Source organism: Trichoplusia ni, chromosome 11, assembly GCF_003590095.1.
Source record: "Trichoplusia ni isolate ovarian cell line Hi5 chromosome 11, tn1, whole genome shotgun sequence".
Classification (NCBI taxonomy): domain Eukaryota; kingdom Metazoa; phylum Arthropoda; class Insecta; order Lepidoptera; family Noctuidae; genus Trichoplusia; species Trichoplusia ni.
In genome coordinates, this window is record NC_039488.1 from 7,558,603 (window position 1) to 7,582,975 (window position 24,373).

A 24,373-nucleotide genomic window follows, 5' to 3' on the forward strand; every position below is an offset into this window, starting at 1 on the left:
GAAAAAACGGCCCTAAAAGAAATAGTTTTTTTGGTGTACCTTCCGTATCTTACTTCTGGGCAAAGGCCTCCCCATATTCTCCCACTTCTCTCTGCCCTGAGCCACTTGGACCCAACCCATGCCATGATGGCCATGGCGTCTTATTGTGTATTGAATGTTTTTTTTTACGGGTTTTATGAAAAAAATAGGTCCTATAATAATATATAATATTTGTTAACTCGGCTAGTAAATATATAATTCTAAAAATACCCCTAGATCTTAGTTCCTCATAGATCTCGTGCAAATTCAAAGATAATTATTCACTGACCCCGTTTAACTATCTCGTTAATAGCTAGTTAGTAGTTAATTAACTTACAGTTTAATTCCGCTCGTCAATTCAATCTGAGACGATATAACAAACGCTTGTCTTAAGTCTTAGTACATATGACTTTAATGTTTATGAAACAACCCAGGACATAAGGAATAAATTCCTTACTTCGGGAGTCGTTTTAGTAAACCAACTAAAATATAATATAATTAAAAAACAAAAATATACTCGAACATCCGATTTCAAACGAAAATACTATCAAGCCAAACTTGATGATGTTTTTGAGACCAAATAAAGCTATCCCTACTAATATTATAAATGCGAAAGTAACTCTGTCTCTGTCTGTTACGCTTTCACGTCTAAACCACTGAACTGATTCTAATGAAATTTGGTACAGAGATAGAGTCGACCTTGAGAAAGAAAATAGGATAGTTTTTATCCCGGACTTTTGAAGAGTTCTCTTGGAAACGCGATATAGCCGAAATCGATGCGGGCGAAGCCGCGGTCGAAAACCTAGTAACAATATACAGATGAATAATTAAGAACCTTTTTTTAAATCGCTTGAAAAACCTTTTGATTTTGACATAAACCATTGACAATGTATTAATTAATGAGGTCAAATACCTAATAACAGTTACTTATAAGGTCATAATGAAACAACACATTTGTTGATATACCTAACGACAACTATTTATGGATTAAGAAACCGGTCATTATCATTTTTGGCGTCCGTAAGGACGTTTAAACGTTCGAACCAAACTTAGGTATGACTGGTTCCCTCTCTTATACAACCAATGCATCGTATTTGCTATCGCGACTATTTATTTAATTTTTTGCTTCTATTGGTCATGATCTACCTAAGCTATCCCCCTATCTTAAGCTAAGCCAAGCTTGTATTACGAGTACTAGACAACTGATAAACATACTTATATGTATATCAAAAAACATACGCAATATAGATTAATTACGACTAGACACAGATCAAATGAACGTACTCCTCACACAGATATTTGTCCTGTGTGGGAATCGAACCTACAACCTTCGGTATAGCAGTCAGGGCCACTAACCACTAGACCAACAGGCCAAATCATACCATCATGCATTGACCTTCAATAACACAGAACTGGGCATAGGCCTTTGTGTGATTCCACTCCTTCTCTTTTCTCGAGGATAAAATGGGCAGATGATATAAAAAGATTTGAGAGATTTGCCGGGGCGGCGGGATTGTCCGAAAGGGTTACGGTGGCCCCGGTACACGAAGGGCAAAAGAAGGAACATGGGTGGGTTTTAGTCAGTAGAAGTCTGACACTCCCTACCGCTCAACCCAAAGTGGGAGGAGTACTTTGATGACTTTTTATCCAGAACAAAAGATATCCATTGAAGTAATAAGGTTGAAATTGGCGTTTGTTGACAAATATTGTTACAAGGGCACTTGCTAAAGTTATTGGTTTGCTGTCAAAACAAAGATGGCGACTGTTATACTATAGGATCAAGAAATTGGTGTCAAATTACGATGGGCAATATTTCTTACTTTGTCAGTATGTTATGTTAAGTGTAAGGCAGATAATAGTTTAACAACGTTTCACTCACGGGTCTTCATTGATATAGTCTAAAAAGTTTGACAAAAAATACCTACTTCATATAATGAGTTACGAAACTTAAAGTGGAAGCCCGCGGTCGGTGGATTTACACGCATTACCATACACCGACACCAAAATGCGGATGACCTTGCACGGCGGTTCAGGTTTAGTCAGTAAGAGTCTGACACTAGCTATTTCCTCCCCCGTGGGAGTGGGAGTCCAAGAGGATTCCCCCGACTATAAAAAAAACTGATAATGATATGGACTTCTCTAAAATACAATTAAAAAATAACTTACTGCAGCCCGGAGCTGGGTGCCCTCAAAAGTCGTCCATCAAGAGGTCTCTTGACCTCATCAATCCTCTTTTCGTCACTCTCCACTTGCACAGTCATCTGGAACTTCTGCGCCAAGTTCGGAATGACCTCCGGAGGATCTTCATCATCGAAGGAGGGCTGTTCCGTATTTTCTCCCAGTACAAAACGTTTTGATGTCCGCCGTTTCAACATGGCGAAGAAATTTGACACAAACACGAAAATTGTTCGAAATATGTTCATATATTATTTACGCGTTTCTTCATTTACGCTATTTTTAACACTGTTGTTTGTTACTTGTTTTTATTGAGGTATTTAAATTGAATATTTATAGTTTTAGAGGAAATTAATTTAGTTAAATATTGTCAAACTATTTCCTTATTTCTATCAGGCTAAAAAAATGAACCTATTGTTAAATTTGAACACAATTTGCGACCGTTTTCAATGTACTTACTTCCGAGGGATTTCATTACTATCCCTATCTTATTTGTTTAGGTATTTAAAAAAAGGTTAATATTTAACAATCTCGGTAAATATGTTTGTCAAAGAAGTTACTTTAAGATAAAAAAAACAAAAACTAATGTAAAACAAGAAGAAAGATTACCAAATCAAATATACAACTGAAATATATTAGTTGTTTATTTATTTAATAAATAATAATAAATGCTGACAACATCACATACATTGTTCTGAACCCAAAGTAAGTTGCTAAAGCACTTGTGTTATGGAATTCAGATACAACGAAGGTACCACAAACACCCAGACCCGAGACAATGTAGAAATGTGAATTTTTACATTGACCCGACCGGGGATCGAAGCCAGGACCTCAGAGCTAGCGACACCTTGAAACCGGTGCGTACGCCACTCGACCACGGAGGTCGAATATTTGATATTTGTTTATATAAAGACACACCAAGATTGTTTACCTTTTTAAATATAAGTACTTTTACTTAAGGCAAAGGGGATCACTGACTCACTTTTACTAAGGGAATTTAAACATTTTGTTGGTCTTCTCATAATTTTTTGTCAAATCCTTTTTCAGAAATTACGCAACGAATATGTGGTCTGGTTCGAGTGTGTAATGTTAATAAGTGATTCCCTTTCAGTAGCGTGTAAGTAAATTTAGTATAAGGTACGGGTTGACGTATCCATGTGGATAAAAACCCTATAAATATAATTAATGATTATTAAAAAAGGTATACTTTTAGTTATACCAATGGATTATTACAGTTTTGTGACGTATTTAGTACGGAGATTACGTCAAAGTTACGAGAATATCTATAAAAGTCAAAAACACTGAATATATGGAATATTGAAAACATAACCTCAAAAATCTTCGTTCAAATTTAACTACTTACAAATCACGTTACAATTCAACAGACACTTTGATAATTATTTTACTGTAAGTATTTTCTTTAATATAACCGTGTATTTCTAATTAAAACCGTTAAGTAACGACTATACTTCTACGCGTTTTAGAATTAACTGCAGAGTTAGATAAATAATTAGTTGTTATCTATTCTGTTTACATGTTTTCTTGTATAATTGTAATTTGTAAGTTATTTCAATCCTTTGTAAACTGTATGTATTAAAAAATATGAAGAGCTCGTGGCTAATCTATAACCGTATCAGTGAATCACAGGTTAAGCTACGCTTGACGCGCTTGGTCCAGATGGGTGGCCATCTTTGTCATTTAATAACGAGTTCCTCCGTGTTTCGAAAGGCACGTTAATTGTGGGTCCGGGCTGTTATTCCTACATCTTTGACAGACGTTACAGGTAGTAGAAGCTCCAAAAGTCTGACAACCAGTTTAACTAAGGGGTATCGTGTTGCTCAGGTAACTGGGTTGAGGAGGTCAGATAGGCAGTCGCTCCTTGTAAAACACTGGTACTTAGCTGAATCCGATTAGACTGAAAGCCAACTTTGTATGTTTGTTTGTCGCTGCGGTTGGATTTTCGCAACTCAATTTTGAGGCACTTCCCGATAAGCTAAAAGGTTGAAATTTTCAGGATAGCTTGAAACCCGATGACAATGCATTTTACAACTATAAAAACGGGTGGACCGATTTTGATAAAATTTAAAAACTTATAAAAACGTGGTTATTTAGATTTTTTAACTCTATTAATTGTTTGGAAACTTAACTAGCAGAAAGAACGTCTCGAAACTTTTTTGTCTAAATATCGATGCTGGGATAGATTAGATAGTTTTCTTGTCTGTGGGATCTTTAAACTTAATCATAATAGTTAAAAACGTTTCTAAGCAGTTTATTTTCGTTTCACCAATGACCTGATGATTTCTTGCATTAAACAGTTCACTTAACCTTCAGTTCACATTAACCAAACCGGTTGTTTGTTTGACTATACGTATTAAACCGTAAAAAGATAAACTATTATTCATGCGTTTTTGTTTTAAACTATTTATAACTTGGAGGTTAAGGAAGTAACAAGAAGATCTATTTTAATTATTAATAAATTTAATCATCACCTATGTAGGTATATTGCTAGGGCCCCAATTCTGCTATTTACAACGGCCGATGAATGAATGAAATTTGGCTTAAAATTAAAATTTTCGTATTCTATTAAGCATTTTTCTACACAATAATTGGAAATTCAGTGCAGGATGGTATACTCAAGGTCAATACAATTAACTTCCGATTATTGTATTTTCAAAATACTTAAGATAATAAGAATAATTTAAAATTTAATCTAATTTCCATTTATTCCCGGAGCCCAGACGTCCGCGTGAAATTCTGATCCCCGATTCTGCTATTTACAATGGCCGATGAATGAACGGCAATTGGATTAAATTTGAAACTATTCCTAAAATTCATTGTATTAACTATGAGTGTTCCGCCCCGTACCGAATTTCCAATTATTGTGTTGAAAAAATACTTAGAATAATCAGCGCCGGCGTAAGGGCCACTGACACCTCGGGCGAGAATATTGTGGCGCCCACTTGAGGGAAGCAATATCAAGTGTTAGTTTCTTGCTGATCCCAAGTAAAATTATATTAAGAATTTCATCTTTTCTTTAGCGTTACGTTTGGCGGTGGAAGTATTCCACCTCTAGCGTAGAGCACAGTTCTGAGGGTTTGCGCCAGGAGAGGCAAGAGACTCCAACTTCAGACCTTGGCGCCCCCCAAATTTTGTCGCCCTGGGCCATCGCCCCATGACGCCCCCTCCCCTTAGCGCCGGCATTGAGAATAATACGAATAGTGCCAATTTAATACAATTTCCATTCTTTGATCGGCAATTGTAAATAGCAGAATTTGGGCCCCCGTGTGTTTATTTTAATCATTTATTTTTTCCATTTATAATTTATATCGAAACTTACTTTTATTTGAAAAGATATGACTCATTTGTTTACTTTTCTTATTTATTTTAAGTCCGGTTGACTGCTAGCTATCTGATCGCCATATTAGTACTTATTAGCACGAAGAATATTTACATAACCTACAAATATTATAGATAAAGCTGTCTAGTATTTTTGTGTTCATTTTTAGGCTTCTATTATCTGAAGACAAAAATGGAGGCCTATTACTAAAGCTCCGCTGTCTGTCAGTCTATGACCAGGCTGTATCTCATCAACCGCGAATCGCGATAGCTGTACATTCGTAATTTTGCAGATGACGTATATTTTTCGCCGTTAAAAAGAAGATAACATAAAAATCGAGATTAAGCAACGCTTGGTACGGTCATAAATATAATAATATAATATTGGACAACATTCACACAACGCCATCTAGTCTCAAATTAAGCAGAGCTTGTGTTATGAGTACTAGACAACTAATAAACATACTTATATAGTTCTAAATACATACATAATATAGATAAATTACACCCAGAGACAGGACAAATGATCGTGCTCATCACAAAATCATTTGTCCTGGGTGGGAATCGAACCCACGACCTCCGGTATAGCAGTCAGGGTCACTAACCACTAAACCAACAGGCCAGTCAATAATAATGATAATAGGAGACAATATCTTTGTAAATTTGTTTCTATTAGGTCTACTTGCATGGAACCCCTTAATATCGCGAGTCGGACGCGTATTTGACGCGTCTCGTTTCACTGATTTGCGTCAACGATTAGATATGAAATCGAAATAACATTTCAGAAAGAGATAAACCGCGAATATCGTTTCAAATTGACATAACGACATTTTAAATCGATTTTGATTGTCCAAAATAGTTTTTTAATTTTCATAAATCTTTTTATTCTATTCTTTATCTTTAAGTTACTGTATGATGATTACCGTTGCTAAATCCATTAAAAAAAACCATTCTGTCATATTTACTTGTTTGACATCCGTCATTACACTTAGACGCAGAACATGATCGTGCTCTTGACACAAACATTGTCTTAAGTGAGAATCGAACCCCGTATAGCAGTCAGGGACACTAACAACTAGAGCAATGGGTCACTTTATTTTAAACATTACGCCTAAGGGCTGGATCGTTTTTGATATAATTTGGTATGGAAGTAGTTGACACCTTTGAATAACACAAAGGCATCTTTAATCCGACTTTTAAAGCAGGGTACTGTTTTTATAGTTAAAACCGACATCTAGGCAATATAATAAACGCGAAAATTTGAATGATTGTTCCACTTTCACGCAAAAACCACTGAACGGATTTAGACGAAACTCTGTACACAGATAGTTTATAACCAGGATTAACACATAGGATGGTTTTTATCTCGATTTTATGTTTCCGTGGGTCCATTTTCGATTTGTAACCGTCGGGCTCGCAGGCAACACCTAGTATCATTTACAATTATTTCATTTAGATATTAATTAAGAAAACAATCAACGTTCTTACACGGTATCTTTAAATCTACGCCAACATACTTTAGTTATGTTAACAATGTACTTAATAGTGCATTAATATAAAATTATTACTAAAGACATCTTAAATCGTTATTCCATACCTAAATACGCACGTGACACAATGAGCTGATCAAGCAAATATCATCGTCGTGACCTTCAAGCAATAGAACTTTACACTTTACTTAAATCGATTACATAAACGCCAATGTGAGCAAGCACTAGCGAACGCCGAGTCCGCTTGCGTATGACGTTGAGCTGTGGATTCGTTGGACGGTGTTTTTTAACCCCCGACGTAAATTGTTTTAAAAGTTTGACCGTGTCTCTCTGTCTGTCTGTATACTTGGACCCCAATTCTGCTATTTAAAATGGCCGATGAAAGAATGACAATTGGATTAAATTTGAAATTATTCCTATTCTCTTATTTTTTTTATTTTCATTGTAAAATAGCAGAATCGGGACCCAGTCTGTCTGATTGACTGTGTCTGGCATCATAGCTCCAAAACGGATTAAGTGATTTTTATTTAGTTTGTTTTGTTTTTAAGGAGAATTATTTGCGACTGTGCGAGTGTATACATATTTTCTTCTTTTTTATATAAATATCTTATATATAAAAATGAATTCGAGAATGACTGGACCGATTTGGCTAATTTATTCTTGAAATATTCGTACCAGTCCAGGGAAGGTTTAAACGGTGAGAAAGTATAGAAAAATTGCGGTAAAGAAAAAAAATGCTACGCAGGTGAAACCGCGGGAAACAGCTAGTATAGGTATAAAAATGAAAATTGCTGTTCGTTAGTCTCGCTAAAACTCGAGAACGGCTGAACCGATTTGGCTTATTTTAATATTGAAATATTCGTAGCAGTCCAGGGAAGGTTGAAACGGTTATAAAATAAGGAAAAGTTGAAAAGAAATAATTGCGTTTTTGTCTGCATTGTTATCATTCATTGTTAGGCGGTAAGTAGTTCGCCGGAACTATTGTTTGATAAAAATCGGTTGATCTATTTAAAAGTTGTGTGGTAAAAGGTTTTACTATCAAGAGGTTTTATAATTTCGCTGTTTAGTGCATTGTCACTCTTCCACAAATGTAGACTGCATGGATAGCCGAGTGGTTGAGGTCTCTACGCCAAACTCAATGAGCGCGACGTCTCGCGGGCGAGATCCCAGCGGAGGACAAGCGTCCACGAATGCTTGTCCTGAGTCTGGGTGTCTTTGTGCATGTGACTTGAATGTTTGTGAAACCCCCCGCGATACAAGGGTTTAGGGACATAACTTTAAGATATGCTGGTTTTGATTTCTCGCGATCTTTTCCTTGGTAGTAGTAAATAATTATAATGTTAATTGTATCAGATTAATTATTAATACGTTCAATCGTATTGTTTTAATGATACCCTGATAAGATTGAAAGTAATTAAAATTATGATAAGATCAATAAAAACAATTGATAATTGTTTGATATTTTCAAGACAATTAAAGTGATAAAGTATACGTGATTTTTTCCTTATTTATATGACTGACCAAAATGACTAGATAGATATTTTTGATTTTCATTCATACATTTTTAATGACTATATTTTTTTTTAGTTTTGCCGTTACCCCGAGCCAGAGCTGATAAGAGCAAAACTTAAAAATAAACAGTTTGTTTTATTATTACTTCAATTTGCACAAAAAATTACAATAATTTACTAATTAAAATGTATTTAATTGCAAGTCGGACTCGCGACACATTAAAGCCTTTCGTAAGGTTAAATTAAACGAATTTTCCAAAAAGATTTTCAAGAAAGGTGACCCAAGAATTGGCCGTACCAATCGTTGGTTGGTGCGTGCTGTAGTACATTTTCAGTATCATTGTCAATCATCCTAATTTGTTATTTATCTATATCTAGAATAACACAATATACGCGCCTATAAGTACAATTATTTAAATCTAACTGACAGATCATCGTAGGTCTGTATTTTTTCCCCTGTTCTTTCGGCAAAGGATTTTCTATTCAGCTTATCATCAAAATATCGGTAACTATTACCAAAGGGTATTTAAAATTGTTATCGCTTATCTGTGACATGTGTATTATTCATAATAGATAATAACGGTTTTTTTTTTTGTAATAATGATAGCAGAAAAATTGGCCATTTTATCATAAACAATCATATATTTTATCTTTATATCTTGTAAAGTCTTCAAGTCCAAATATTATTGTTGTATTTCGTTCCAACGTGTGTTTTCACACGTTTTTCCTTAACAATTATTAATCATATTTCATTTTTTATGTGTACTGTTTCTTATTCTGACACCCTATATTAATAAAAAACAATTATAGTCTTACAAAAAAGCATGTCGAAATAATTTATTTTCAATTTGAAATATGTTTTTCGTTTTAGTATTTTTGTTTACCTATCTACTATACTGAAGCAAATGAAGAATTGACGATATATTATAATAATTATCACACAAATATTTCAAAAAAAAAGTAACAAACCACAGTCAAAACAAATAACAAAAAAAAACAAACAAACGTCAAATTTTGCCGCGCAAACACTTGACACAACACGACACAGGATACACAGTGTTTTAATTTACTCTACAATTATATTTACAATGTAACACGGAAATAATTATTGGAACGCAGTCACACGTTGTGTCGTGAACGGCGTTCGTTTTCTACTAAGTCTAAAACTATGAGAAGGCTGTGCGGCGGATACCTGTGCCCGAGACCGATGACGTAATACAACGCTCATTGCATTTTGATAACTTCATTTTTATTCATTATGGTTTTTTACAACATTGTGGGTTTTTGGCGGGAAATTTGACGTATTATTTTGACGTTTTACGATAATTATTTTTATGAACTCGTTTTTTGTATAAATAATCGTGGTTCCTAATGTCTAGCTTTTTTAGGTTTAATAATTATAAATATTGTTAGTTTTCAAACGATGCTACAAAAAACAACTGTAGTTCTAGACGTATTAACAAATTGTCACCCTACTGCACGCCAACCGCGGTGAGCACTGCTAAACTTTATAAGACTATGTAACTATTCGACTTACACCTCAATACATGGTTTCTCTATGACAGTTTACTCTAAAAAAAATGATTCCCTAACTATCTTTACTTTCTTACAAAATAGCCTGTATTTTACTAAATTAGCGAGATTTATATCATTTTATAAACTTACATTCTTAGAAAACCTCATTTACGTACTGTTTTCGAAAATTAATTTCCAAAATTCAAAAGATTATTAGTTGATTCGCCATTGACTAACCAACTTCCAAAACAGGAGCATGTTCTCAATGAAGGTGCTTGTATACTTTAAATAGGTATACTTTTTTTAAACAAAAAGAAAAGTGGAAAGTCAAACGTCCTTTAATGCTTTTCTTTCGAACCAGTTTTGTTTATAGAATTAATTCAATTAAAATATTATTAGGTGTTAAATGATAAAGGTACCTCCTATCGGAATTTCTCATAGATATAACACTTGCAAACCGACTCGAGTGGGACACAAGTTAGATCAAATGTATAAAGAAGAACATACAATTAAAAAAAAATGATAAGATACTCAGATTACCTTGGTTATTAAAGATAAGAAGTTTTAAAGAATGAATCACGTTATTATTTAACAATCTTAATGATTATTTTTGGATCAGACGTAAGTATTGTGATGCATAAATATAATATAATATGGAAAAGTGCATTAATACAAACACAAAATTATTTTTAATGTAAAAACAAGACAAATTTAAACAAAATTCGCCAAATCATATCAAAATATCAAATGTTAATTAAAAAAAAACTTTTTTATTTGATAAAGTTTTGCGTCTATAGAAAAAATAAAGGTTTGCATCCATAAAATAAACATCAACGACAGACATTAAGTACAGCGCCATCTGTAAACGAATAGCTAAACTACTTACCTTAGTTTACTCCTTTTCTCCGCTAGAGCGAGCTGTTGCGCCACCGTCAGCGGTCGCCGTATATTTGGCGGTGGTGCATTAGGGAAGGCGTCCCTTCCTTCATGAGCTGGTCCCTCATCAGGAGTCTCTTGTTCCACCTCTTCCCCGACCACGAAGTTTGGGCTCCCGTCCTGAAAGTTCAATAAAGATATTTTTATTTAAAACTTTGTTTAACAAATATAAGAGGTAAAAAAACGGTCTAGTTCTAGGTCCTTTTAGGTACCTAACATCAAGTATTATTTAACAAAACAATCCTGTATTGTGCGTTACTACATGTACCAAATTGCATTGACATCAATAATCGTAAATAGTAGTATCATTTTTTTTAATTTTGAGAAAAAAAATATTATCTACCTACTTTTGTTTCGTGTGATCTACGAATGCTTGTTCCAAGTCTGATAATCTTTATGCATGCGAATGTACGTAAAACAACGAAACAGATATCAATTATAATCAGAATATTTACCGCGGGACACGAAATTATTGAAGAAAATTTGTTGAAAGCCACTTACATTTTCCTTTGCCTCTTCCGAGTCGATTTTTTCAAAGTTATCACTTTCACTGGACGAACAGCGGGTCTGTTCCTGCTGCTCAGACATCTTATTATCTGTAAACAATAATAATTACATCATAAATAATTTAAAGTATTTTTTAACAACAAAAATATACAACTAACTTCAAATAGAAATAAAAAGCTAAAGACTGAGCTAAACATAATTATAATAAGCATAATTTTTATGGCACCTAATGACAAACAATTTAAATGAAACAACAAATTAAATGAAAAAGTATCAACAAAATTGTTTTATCCAGTCCGAAGTTCAGAGGGAAAGAACATACAAAAAAATAACAGGCAAAGAGAAAACTCATCGTTTTAGAAAAATATTCTACAACATTCAAACAACGCCATCTAGTAAGTAGTAGTCAAACTAAGTAAAGGTTAAACTGTGAGAAAGAGAGATAAAAAAACATACTAAATATATACAAAATATTAACAGTTTATTACATACTAGCTGACCCGGCGAACTTTATACCGAACTATATATCGATAATAAACTTGCAATAAATAATATTGAGATTATAAATTGTGATATCAGGTATCCTATGAGTTGGTTAAAACTGCACACGGTGTGCATATTTGATTAAGACCCGATTTTTCAATCGCCAGATAACTTTTATTCGACGAATATGTTTAACGTTTTGACACTTTTTGTATTGGAAATATGTCAAACGGCCATATTTTGACGACCTCCGTGGTCGAGTGGCGTACGCACCGGTTTCAAGGTGTCGCTAGCTCTGAGGTCCCGGGTTCGATCCCCGGTCGGGTCAATGTAAAAATTGTCATTTCTACATTGTCTCGGGTCTGGGTGTTTATGGTACCTTCGTTGTATCTGAATTCCATAACACAAGTGCTTCAGCAACTTACTTTGGGTTCAGAACAATGTATGTGATGTTGTCCGCATTTATTTATTTATTTATATTTATTCCTCAGATCAAAGTTAACTGATGATTGAAAAATCGGTCCTAAATTTAATTATTAGGTTTAGAAGTTTAGTAGTCCATCGCGAACAAAAAATGTGTCACGTAGTACCTTAGTACTACAGTATTACCCTACCGTAGCGTGACGGTGTACGAAATCTCACAAACCTCATGGTACACAGTCAGACGTTACATAGATTCCAATAGCAACTTTATCCTTCAAGCCTTAAAGTCGATTTTCAAATGGTAGTGACGATATTTGAGTTTTATGGTTGATAAATTCGAATATCCTCTCACAGGTCTCGTTAGCTCAGAGGGCGAGAGCGTCGATATTCAGGTTTAACGCCTGATCATCGGAGGTCGGAGGTTCAAATCCTTCACGAGCCTAATTTGGACAGCCTTACATTTTGAAGCTTTTCAGTATGAAATACGACACTATGCAAACATTATGATTTCGTTTTATTAAAATAACTAGATGTTGGCCGCGACTTCGTCCGCGTGGTTCGAAGATATAAATAAGGAATCTTGAGAGACGGATTCGTTTTTTAGACTCCACCCGATTCCAGCCCTTATTCATCAGATATTTCATTACTGCTCTGCTCCTATTCATCATAGCGTAATGGTAGATATATATCCTGTAGCCTTCCTCAATGAAGATACTACCTAACACAGACATAATTTTTCTAATGGACTTGTAGTTCCTAAGATTTCATGCGGAACCCTATTTTTGTTTTTCAAAATTATATAGGTATGGTAAGCCGTTAATCTGGGATAATTAAGCATTCTAATCGTGAAAGAATTTTCGAAATCGGACCAGTAGTTTTTTAGTTACTTAATTCATTACAAACATACGAATCATTCCTCTTTATAATATTAGTGTAGATTAAGCATCTGTCAGACATGTAATTTAGATAAGTAAACTAAGGTTTTAATTAATGTCAAATCAACTAAAAATAATTTAATCTGAATCCTAAGCGACTATTTCTAATATTTTCCTTGTTTTTATTAGTATCACAAGTCTATCTCTTTCTATTTTAATAAATGAAAACTCAATTGACACTGGAGTTTCTTACATCATCAGCTGTTTCCCAACTATGTTGTGGTCGGCTTCCAATCTAACCGTATTCAGCTAAGTACCAACGTTCTACAAGGAGCGACTGCCTATCTGACCTCCTCAACACAGTAACCTGGGCAACACGATACCCCTTAGTTAGACTGGTTGTCAGACTTCCTAGCTTCTGACTACCTGTAACGACTGTCAAAGATGTATGAATAACAGCCGGGACCCACAATTTAACGTACTTTCTGAAGCAAGAGGGAATTTGATACACACACACAGTCACAGTTAGATAATAATAAATACTTATCACTCAAAGATAACACAGTTTTTTTTCCTTTCTCTAATTTTATTTGATAAAGATAAATGGTTTTGAAAAGTTCAAGGGTTCAGGCGAACGTTCCAATCATTGTATTATCATAATTGCATGTAAGAAAGTTCATTTCGGTTTATAGTTTTGTACCCAAAGGGATGAAAAGAAAATCTCTTTTCTCTGTCCGTCAAAAAGCTGTATCTCATAAACATAGCTTGGCAGTCAAATTTTTACAGATGATGCATTTCTATTGCAGCTGTAAAAGCTATAAATAAAAATGAAAGTAGGGGTTAAGCAACGATTGCTACGGTTATATTTTTGTTGTAAAAATATTTAAATCTGTTTATTTCCATGAAAAAATAAGTCCAAATAAAACACGTAAAAAAGATCTATTATATCTAGATTGTAGGCCCTTATGGAGTCAGTCTTATGAAAAAATGTTTCAATGTGTTGTGAATTTTGATTTGTACGAAACAAGTCAACACCTAAATCATAATAATAATATATACATTTTGAAAGCTATATCAATATAAAAAGAAAAATATGCATTAAAATATTAGTTTAGTTTAGTTCCTAGATACTACTAATTTTATATATACATTATTAAATATATTATATTTAAAAATGTAATGAGTATGTTTATGCATACTAATATATAAAGCTGAAAGAGTTTGTTTGTTTGTATGTTTGAACGAACTAATCTCAGGAACAACTGGTTCAAATTGAAAATTATTTTTATGTTGAATAGACCATTCATCGAGGAAGGCTTTAGGCTATAAACCATCACGCTGCGACTAATAGGAGCGAAGATACAATGAAAAATGTGGAAAAAAACAGGGCAGGTATAAATCATAACTTATATCTTCTAACCACGCGGACGAAGTCGCGGGCAACAGCTAGTGGTTTAATAAAGGGAATAATAATATACATTACCTACTGCTCTCTTAAGCACCGCTGTAGACTAAAGAATGTATAATGTTATGCATTTTCAGATCGCTTTAACAATGCGATACTCATTATTCCTCCATAATTTTCCAATCACAATTAAAATGAATCAGAAGGTTAGTAAGTGCAGGTTTAATCCCAATGCAGGCGAAGCACCAATGTGAGTTGTGTCTTTCTTAAAATGATATTATAATACATTCTTAATTCATCTAAGACACCACTGACAAACGGTGTATCAAAACATCGTGAGGAAATCTGGAAAATATTGGAATCTGAAATCGACCGCAGTGAGCTAGCGTGGTGATCAATGCTTAAACCTTCCTTATACGAGAAGAAGCCTGTGCCCAGCAGTGGGATGGACATAGGCTGGTAATATCAGTACTATAACTTCGTAAATTATTAATTTGTTTCAATGATAATGAAAAATAATAGACACTAGTATTTTCTATATTTCGAAAAGGAAGCCGGTAGGAATCGAGTTGTATGGAGCCTTCGCCACTGGCTGGTATTAATATAATGAGGTGGCTTGATGTACTCGTAGCTAGGTAGGTAACAGAAGCATCCATATTGATCACAGGTTAAGCTACGCTTGGTGCGTTCGGTCCGTGGATGTGGTCATCTATATTTTAATTGAGATTAGGTAAAATCTGATTAATTTCTAGACCTTTGACGGTCAGGACCAGGTTTTAAGTAATTGCTTTGTTGAGTGATTCACGAATGCTTGTTCTGAGTCTGAGTGTCTTTGTGCATGTGACTTGAATGTTTGTGAAACCCCCCGCGACACAAGGATTGAACTCCTTACTACGGTATTCATTTTAAAAATATGATAACGTAGAAAATAGCCGTGTAACAAATCTTATAGTTTCTACAGAAAGAGGTAACCGCGATCTAGATAGCAGATAAAACCGTGACCCATCTTAAACTGACCTTGCCTAGCACTGCTTAACCTTGCAATCGATATTATCTATAAGACATTGTCGCAAATATGTTACCGCATATTATGTTGTAAATATTGCATTATTTTCGAAACGTTTTAAACAGCCCATTGCTATGAAATTAAAAGTTCAGTGCAACTTCGATAGATGGCGTTGGCATCGAAATATTTTCGTTCACAGTCTAAATATAGTGAAGAATCTTTTTCTGAACTAACAACTCATATTTCGGTTATAAACGCCATTGTCAAGCATTGTATTATAAATAATATCCTGCTAATTTTACTAATATTATAAACGCAAGTTTGTATGTATGTTTGTTCCTCTTTCTCGCAAAAATAACTAAACGAATTTAGACGAAACTGGGTTTGCAGATAGTTTATAACCAGGATTAACACTTAGGATAGTTTTATCCCGAATTTATGTTTCCACGGGATCATTCGCTATTTAAAACTAGCAGATGCCCAGCTATTTAACAACAGCTAGTTTCAAATACTTTTCCAGTTTGACCTTCTGTATATTTCTCTGTCATATGCAAAGCTAAAGTGGAATTTCCAATAAATGAAAATCGATGGAATTCTATTCCCGGGAAACGCCATTACCTACCCGATCAAATTAAATACCATTTTACTGTGGAAATTATTCTTTTGCGTAGACTTTTCTTAACTATGTCGTGGTCGGCTTCCAGTCTAACCGGATTCAGCTAAGTACCAGTGTTTTACAAGGAGCGGCTGCCTATCTGACCTCCTCAACCCAGTTACCTGGGCAACACGATACCTCTTAGTTAGACTGGTTGTCAGACTATTTGGTAACGATTGTCAACTGTTATCGAAACAGTAGGCAAAAATATCTAAAGTGGGATATTTTTCTCCATATAAAATTCCATAACTTTCACAAAACGCCATCTAGTGTCAAGCAAAGCAAAGCTTGTATTATGAATACTAGACAACTGATAAATATACTTATGCTATTCTAATTACTCCTAGACACCGAACAAATGATCGTGCCCATCACACAATCATTTGTCCTGAGTGGGAATCGAACCATGTGGGAAAACAATCAGTCAAAGAGGACTCGCGAAACTGAGTATACTATTCAAATAGAGTAAAGAAAAACAACTCACAATATAACCAAGCTGCAACACAAATAAATAATCTGAACATTTCATCTGATTAGTCATAACGGTTCATGAGATAGAGTCTGGTGACTGACAAATGCATAAATAGTAGAGCCTTAATTGCCTTAGTTTTCAGTAAAGTCCGTTTTTTACCTTTATCTTTACTTAAATATCGCGAAATTTACACTCAAAATATACGAGCGACGCTGTGGGGCACAGCTAGTAAAGAGGTGTGACAATAAGATTACATTTATATTATACCAGTAGCAGCAAATATGCATAATCTTTCTCTTAATTAGAGGCGTAACTCGAATCCAATCAATAAATACCTTTTACTCACACTAATTAAGATAAACGGATAGCTCAGTGGTCACCACGCCGAGCCCACAACGTATCATAGATCCCCGCGTAGGAGCATTTGTGTGATCCACGAATGCTTGTCCTGAGTCTGGGTGTCTTTGTGCATGTGACTTGAATGTTTGTGAAACCGCGACACAAGGATTAAATACTTACCTGTTTGTATAGGTACTTAAATTAAGGTAAACAATCTTGCTGTGACTTTAAAATGACGACATAATATGTCTTAAAGAAATAAATAGGAAGAAAAAATCCAGGCAATTGCGAGTCGGTCTCGCGAAGGACATCATCATCATCCTAGCCTTCCCCAACAATGTTGGTGTAGGCTTCCAGTCTAACCGGATACTGCTATATTATATTATATTATTATACTAGCTGTTGCCCGCGACTTCGTCCCCGTGGATAGAAGATATAAGTTATGATTTATACCTGCCCTGTTTTTTTCACATTTTCCATTGTATCTTAGCTCCTATTAGTCGCAGCGTGATGGTTTATAGCCTAAAGCCTTCCTCGATGAATGGTCTATTCAACACAACAAGAATTTTTCAATTTGGACCAGTAGTTCCTGAGATTAGCGCGTTAAACAAACTCTTCAGCTTTATATATTAGTATAGATTATTATAATAAGTCAGCTTATTGAATTCATCATATTAAGTGCTGTATCTAACAAAATGGGTCTACTCATCATAGTGCCACAGCTATTATTCTCCCAATATAAGACCGAATGCAAAAACAATCTGTCCGGGAAATATATGAAGAAGAATGCTTCCACAGCTAGACTCCAATTTCGTTATTTACAATTGCCGATGAATGAATGGAAATTGGATTAAATTGGCACTATTTCTTAGGTATTATTCTAAGCATTTTGCCAACATAATAATTTCCAAATAGAATGTTGTCAAAATGCTTAGGAGAATTAAAGCAGTGTCATTTGAATCCAATATCCATTTATTGATCGGCAATTGTAAATAGAGGACTTGGGGCCCTGGGCAACGACAACTCAAAAAGTACAGTAAAATAAAAACGACCAACCTCTTTCATCAGCACACCGAAAAACAAATCGAGATAAACACCTGGCAACACTTAAAAACACACCCATCACACGTGAATTTAAAAAAAAGGCACTAGTGATGAGGAAGAGTTTACTCGGTATCGGTTTTACGTTTTATCGGTTATCAAGTAACGGTTATCATAGTTCAAGAGTCGGGAGGGTGCCACTCACTGACATCTGTCGAGAGCGCATGTGTTGAAGGTGAATTCGGACGATTGATAATAAATATAAGTTAAGTAAAGGTCAAATTGATGTTTCTATTTGACATTGAATGACATTTGAGCTTTTGTTACAGGGTATTTGACTATCCAGGGCCCCAATTCTGCTGTTTACAACGAATGAATGAATGAAATTTGGCTTAAAATGTAAATTTTCGTATCCTCTTAAAAAGCATTTTTCTACACAATAATTGTAAATTGAGTACGGGACGGTACACTAAAGGTCAAAACAATTAACTTCCAATTATTGTATTCTCAAAATGCTTAAGAGAATAGAAATAATTTCAAATTAAATCCAATTGCCATTCATTCAATCGCCATTGCCAAATAGCAGAATCGGGGTTCCCGTTAAATTCCTTGACAGACTTTTTTTCATACCTAAACAGCACAAAGTAGCTTGTGGCTAAGCTATAACTGCATAAGTGACTTGATCACAGGTCGAGCTACTTGACGCGGTTGGTTGGTAGATAGGTGACCATCTTTAACATAACGAGTTCCTCCGTGTTTCGGAAGGCACGTCAAATTGTAGGTCCCGGCTGTTATTCATACATCTTTGACTATCGTTACCGAGGGTAAACTGGGTTGAGGAGGTCAGATAGGCAGTCGCTCTGTAAAACACTGGTACTTAGCTGAATCCTGTTAGACTGGAAGCCGACCCCAACATAGTTGGAAAAAGGCAAGGATGTTGACTGCTTTTTTATACAAACAATTTCAAATCTTCAAGTTATCTGCCAGATAGGGTATAATCAGTGATCGTGAAACAGGCGCTAAATCCCTACTAATATTATAAATGCGAAAGTAACTCTGTCTGTCTGTTACGCTTTCACGTCTAAACCACTGAACTGATTTTAATGAAATTTGGTACAGAGATAGAGTTGACCTTGAGAAAGAACATAGGATAGTTTTTATATCGGACTTTTGAAGATTTCTCTTGGAAACGCGATATAACCGACCTCGACGCGGGCGAAAAGCTAGTCTTATAACATTAATATGTTTAGTCCGTCAGACAGATTTCCAAAACATATTGAATACGTATTTTTCAGTTTATCACATAATTAAAAAGTAAAGGAAACAAAATTCACTTAAGTTTGGTAGTGGGGGCTAGTAACGTCACTTGCTAGTAAAAAGCGTACTAGTAAGTGACGTCATACGAGATTTTAAATCACTGTACCCAATTCATTTTTTGCTTACTTTCGTTCGTTATTATAATTTCATTGTTATTTAATTTTATTTTCTAACGTTTTTATACACTCACTTTCTTGTTTGTTTGTCTTTCCGATTGGATTTTTGCAACTCAATTTTGAGGCGCTTCCCGATAAGCTAGCAAGACAATATCATTTACAACAATAAAAACGGCTGGACCCATTTTGATAAAATTGGAATGGAGTGACATTTTAAAACGTGGGATTTTAGATGTTTTAAATATATTAATATTTACGGTTACATTTAAAACTTCCAGTCTAGTAGGCTGTATAGCTAGTAGGTCAAAAATCAATACAAGACATACAAATTGTTTAGCTTTAAAATACTCATTACAAATAGCAATGTTGAAATTATGTTTATGGTAGAACAGTTAACAAATGTTAATAACTAATAACCTCTATACCAAACGGCAAGACCTGTAAATTTTGACTAGCGTGCTGGTCTAGTGGTTAGTGAACCTGGTTGCTATACCGGAGGTCGTGGGTTCAATTCCCACCCAAAAAAATGTGTGTGTGATCAGCACAATCATTGGTTTGTGCCTGGGTGTAATCTATACTTCTATCTATACTAATATATAAAGCTGAAAAGTTTGTTTGTTTGTTTGAACGCGCTATTCTCACGAAATACTGGTTCAAACTGAAAAAAAATTTTTGTATTGAATATACCATTAATCGAGGTAGGTTTTAGGCTATATTATACCATCACGCTGCGACTAATAGGAGCGAAGATACAATGGAAAATGTGAAAAAAACGGGGCAGGTATAAATCATAACTTATATCTTCTAACGACGCGGACGAAGTTGCGGGTAACAGCTAGTTTATGTATATAATGTATGAATTTAAACATATACAAAAATGTTTATCAGTTGTCTAGTACTTAAAATACAAGCTTTGCTTAGTTTGAGACTAGATGGCGTTGTGTGACAGTTGTGGAATATTATATAGTCATAGGTTGTATGTATGTGGTCACTAGCAATCAATTTCATTTCATTACTGCGACCGAAGGGTTTCGTACGGCTTCTTATTGTACATCAATTGACAGACAGACCTTGATTGCGAAAGCGATAACATTTATCTTATCTTATATCATATGTAGGTCGCGAACAATACGTCAAAATGTACTTTAAGATGTTTACAATAAAGCTTTGAATTGAATAAACGGATTAGCCTTGGTTTAGCTATGAATTAGAAAGATGAAAAGATTGGGAGTAAGGGTCTATTCACATTGAAAAGCAGCGGCTGATGGCATCTTTATCTTACCAATATTATAAACGCGAAAGTTTGCATGTATGGATGTTTGTTCCTCTTGTACGCAAAAACCACTGAACGGATTTAGATGAAACATTGCTATACAGATGTCAGATAGTTTATAACCGAGATTAACACATAGGATAGTTTTTCCTCGATTTTAAGTTCCCAAGGGATCATTACGATTTTTAGCGAGTGGTGCTGCTGGCAAGAGCTAGTTACAAATAATTTTGAATCTTATTTTCGTTATGGAAGAGTTCACAGTCATTTGGAGGCAACGGAGCGCCCGTAAGCGTCTTGAGGCAGCGCTCAGTCAATGCTCTTTCGACCTCTGCATCTTTCAGTGGAGCTTGACCCTACGTTTTTATTTTTCGTATGTTGAAATACAATCAGGGCCCCGAATCTGCTATTTTACAATGGCCGATGAATGAATGGCAATTGGATTAAACTTGAAATAGAAGAATTGGGGCCCTGGTGTCAGAGTTTAAACGAAGTAGGCCTCTACGTCTACACACGTTTGAAAAATTCTTATGCTTACTGATTTACTCAAGTTGTTTTTCCTTCGCAGTTTCCAGCTATTGAAAAAATCTTTTTCTTATATATTTCTAGGTACGGAATCCTCATGTTGCAAGTACAACTTGCACTTGACCGGATTTTCTTTTGTTTCTTGTAAAAGTGGACGAGTTTGTCTTTCAGAATGGATAATCAATTTTGTAATATTACCGATACTTATTAAATATACGTAATATGCCTCAAGCATAAAGTCCACCGTTGTGCATATTTTAATGTATAAGAAGTTTTTTAGTTTGGTTTATTAGACACTCATATACAGGGTGTCCCAAAACTCAACGATAATCTGAGACCGGACGAAAGGCCAAGAGATAACAGATCAGGGAAAAAAAAATCCATATCACTCAGTTCAGCGATAAGAGACATATAAAAAGTTGAAATTCCACATCCCTCGTCGTATTTTGAAGTCCAATTTCGCTGTGATTTTTTTAATTCCGGGATATTCATTAACGCTATTAATCGCAACTATAAATTAATGCAATGAAAAAAAAAACTTTTTTCAAAAAATGGAAAGTTTTTTTTTTCCCTGATCTGTTATCACTTGGCCTTTCATCCGGTCTCACATTATCGTTGAGTTTTTGGACACCCTGTATACAATGATTAGTAATGAATTTACAATCTAGATACATTTGCACTTGAAATAAGTACTTAAAAACAATAATTAAAATAAAGCATTAAAATATTCATCGGCATCGCTGCCGGCTGGGAGTGTGCCCAGAAGGCTGGCAGCATTGCCACGTTGAATGGCAATGCTAATCCTCTGAGCGAGGTAAAAGCCAGCCTTTGGGTCACGAGAAGTGTCAACAAGACGCTTTGCTAGATCTTTAATAAGCGTTATGGCACTCGGCCCCCACGGCCTAAAAGTTTCGACCCCAAACGGGTCAAAGAAGTGTTAATTTATTTACGTTAAAAAAAACACGTAATTTACATAATCAAAGATTATCATTAGTCATAGTATAAGGAGACACTTTAATTAATCACTTTTAAAATTGTAGTTTTCATGTTCTCCTTACCGCATTTTTGAGATGAATTTACTTTCTATTATCATAAAGCTGAAGAGTCTGTTTGCTTGAACATGCTTATCTCATAAACTACTGGTCCGATTGGAAAAATTGTTACAGTTTTAGACAGTTAAGTTATTGAGCAATTATATCAATCTTTTTATAAAGAGCCCTGCTTCGTTGGACAGTATTTTGCATTTGTGCCACAAATTACGTGGTTTTCTAAAGGAAAAAGAATTTGATGGTTTTTTTAAGAATCATAAATTAAAGATGCTTTTATTAAAAAAAAAGCCACTCCCTCATTTATTTTCTAATCCTTGAGTCGCATGGGGTTTTACAATCATTCAAGTCACATGCACAAAGACACCCAGACTCAGGACACAAGCATTCGTGGATCACACAAACGCTTGTCCTACGCGGCTTCATTGCTTACTAAAAGACAAACGTGTGGACATGGGAATCAAACCTACGACCTTTTACTCGACAGTCCAACGGCCTTACCGCTAGGTCAACATAAACCCAATTTTAAATTTTCTTCTCCCAATTCTGAATTTTGAAATTTTGAAAAATTGCAACGCATTGCCATACACCGACACAAAAACGCGGATGACGTAGCACGGCGGTTCAGGTTTAGTCAGTAACAGTCTGACACTAGCCATTTCCTCCCCCGAGGGAGTGGGTATCCATGAGCATTCCCCCGTCTTACCAAGAAAAAACGTTCAACGTCAACCACTAAAATCTATCCAAGTTTATAAGAAACCTTGAAAACAGCATTATTCCATTTTTGCGCAGTTTCGAGTCCATTTTGCGTACGTGATTTGCGTTACGTATATCATATATCTATTTAAATTTATTAGGACTAGGTGTTTACATAATTTTCGTAACACATTTTGTTGTGCCATATTTAAATAGATCTACGTGAATGAATAACTAATCAATGACTATACTGATAGCCGAGTGGTTGAGGTCATCACGGCAAAATCACTGAGCGCAACTTGTCGCTGGTTCGATCCACGCGATAGCATTTGTGTGATCCATGAATGCTTGTCCTGAGTCTGGGTGTCTTTGTGCATGTGACTTGTATATTTGTGAAACCCCCCGCGATACAAGGATTAAATTCCTTACTGCGGGAGTAGGATTAAAAGATAAAAAAAAAATCCAACACTAAAACTTTCAACCCCAACAACTTTTAAAAGTCTCGACCGATTTTTATCAAACATGCCTTCGAACACTCGTACATAATTCACCTTTAATACAAAACAAATTAAATTGAAATCGGTCAATCCGTTCGGGAGCTATGATGCCATATACAGACAGACCGGCGGATAAACACATTTCTTTTTGCACCAGGGTTTAAAACAATTAAAATTACTTCGAAACCAAACAAATTTGGACTTTAATAAATTATGTTATTGAACTGGCAACAATATTAACTGTTTTGCATATAATAGTTGTATTTAAATACCGTTCTTGCTCTTTAACTTTTCATCGTTCATTTGAATATTACCCATTTGGCCTGCGTCATACGTTCTACGCATAATTATAGTGAATAGATACTATTTATTTCAAACCACGTGTTTTTTTTTCGTTTGAAATCGTACTGCAATCATTTTATAGTATTTTTGCAAAACTTTTCTAACCTAAAGGCGTACTACGTCCTACTTATATTATTAAGGCGAAAGTTTGTATGTATGGGTGATTGTTCGTCTGTAACGCAAAAACCAACGAACTGATTTAGACGAATTTTGGCACAAAGATAGTTTAAAACCAAGATAGATTTATCTCGATTTTATGTTCCCGTGGTATCATTTTCAATTAGTAGCGGGCGGGTCCGCGGGCAACAGCTAGCCTTAGAGGAATATTACTCTATATTTATTGTTTGCGTAAGAGAGATGGCGCTCTATCTTGTAGT

At 35.0% G+C, this 24,373-nt stretch overlaps 1 protein-coding gene across 5 annotated transcripts in view; it reads right to left on the reverse strand.

Annotated features, from left to right (window-relative positions):
• The window catches only part of LOC113498903 (acetyl-CoA carboxylase), an 88,605-nt gene that overhangs the window by 62,600 nt on the left and 1,632 nt on the right, over positions 1 to 24,373 (reverse strand). For 2 of the 5 annotated variants that reach the window (XM_026879099.1, XM_026879097.1), the window contains exons 2-3: positions 11,483 to 11,577; positions 10,932 to 11,101 (exon numbers count right to left, since the gene is read on the reverse strand). In XM_026879099.1, the coding sequence (XP_026734900.1) occupies positions 10,932 to 11,101; positions 11,483 to 11,577 (265 nt within the window). Of the gene's footprint in view, positions 1 to 2,184; positions 2,557 to 10,931; positions 11,102 to 11,482; positions 11,578 to 18,202; positions 18,532 to 24,373 lie in introns of those variants that run through there. The other 3 variants (XM_026879098.1, XM_026879100.1, XM_026879101.1) reach the window with 3 other exon arrangements.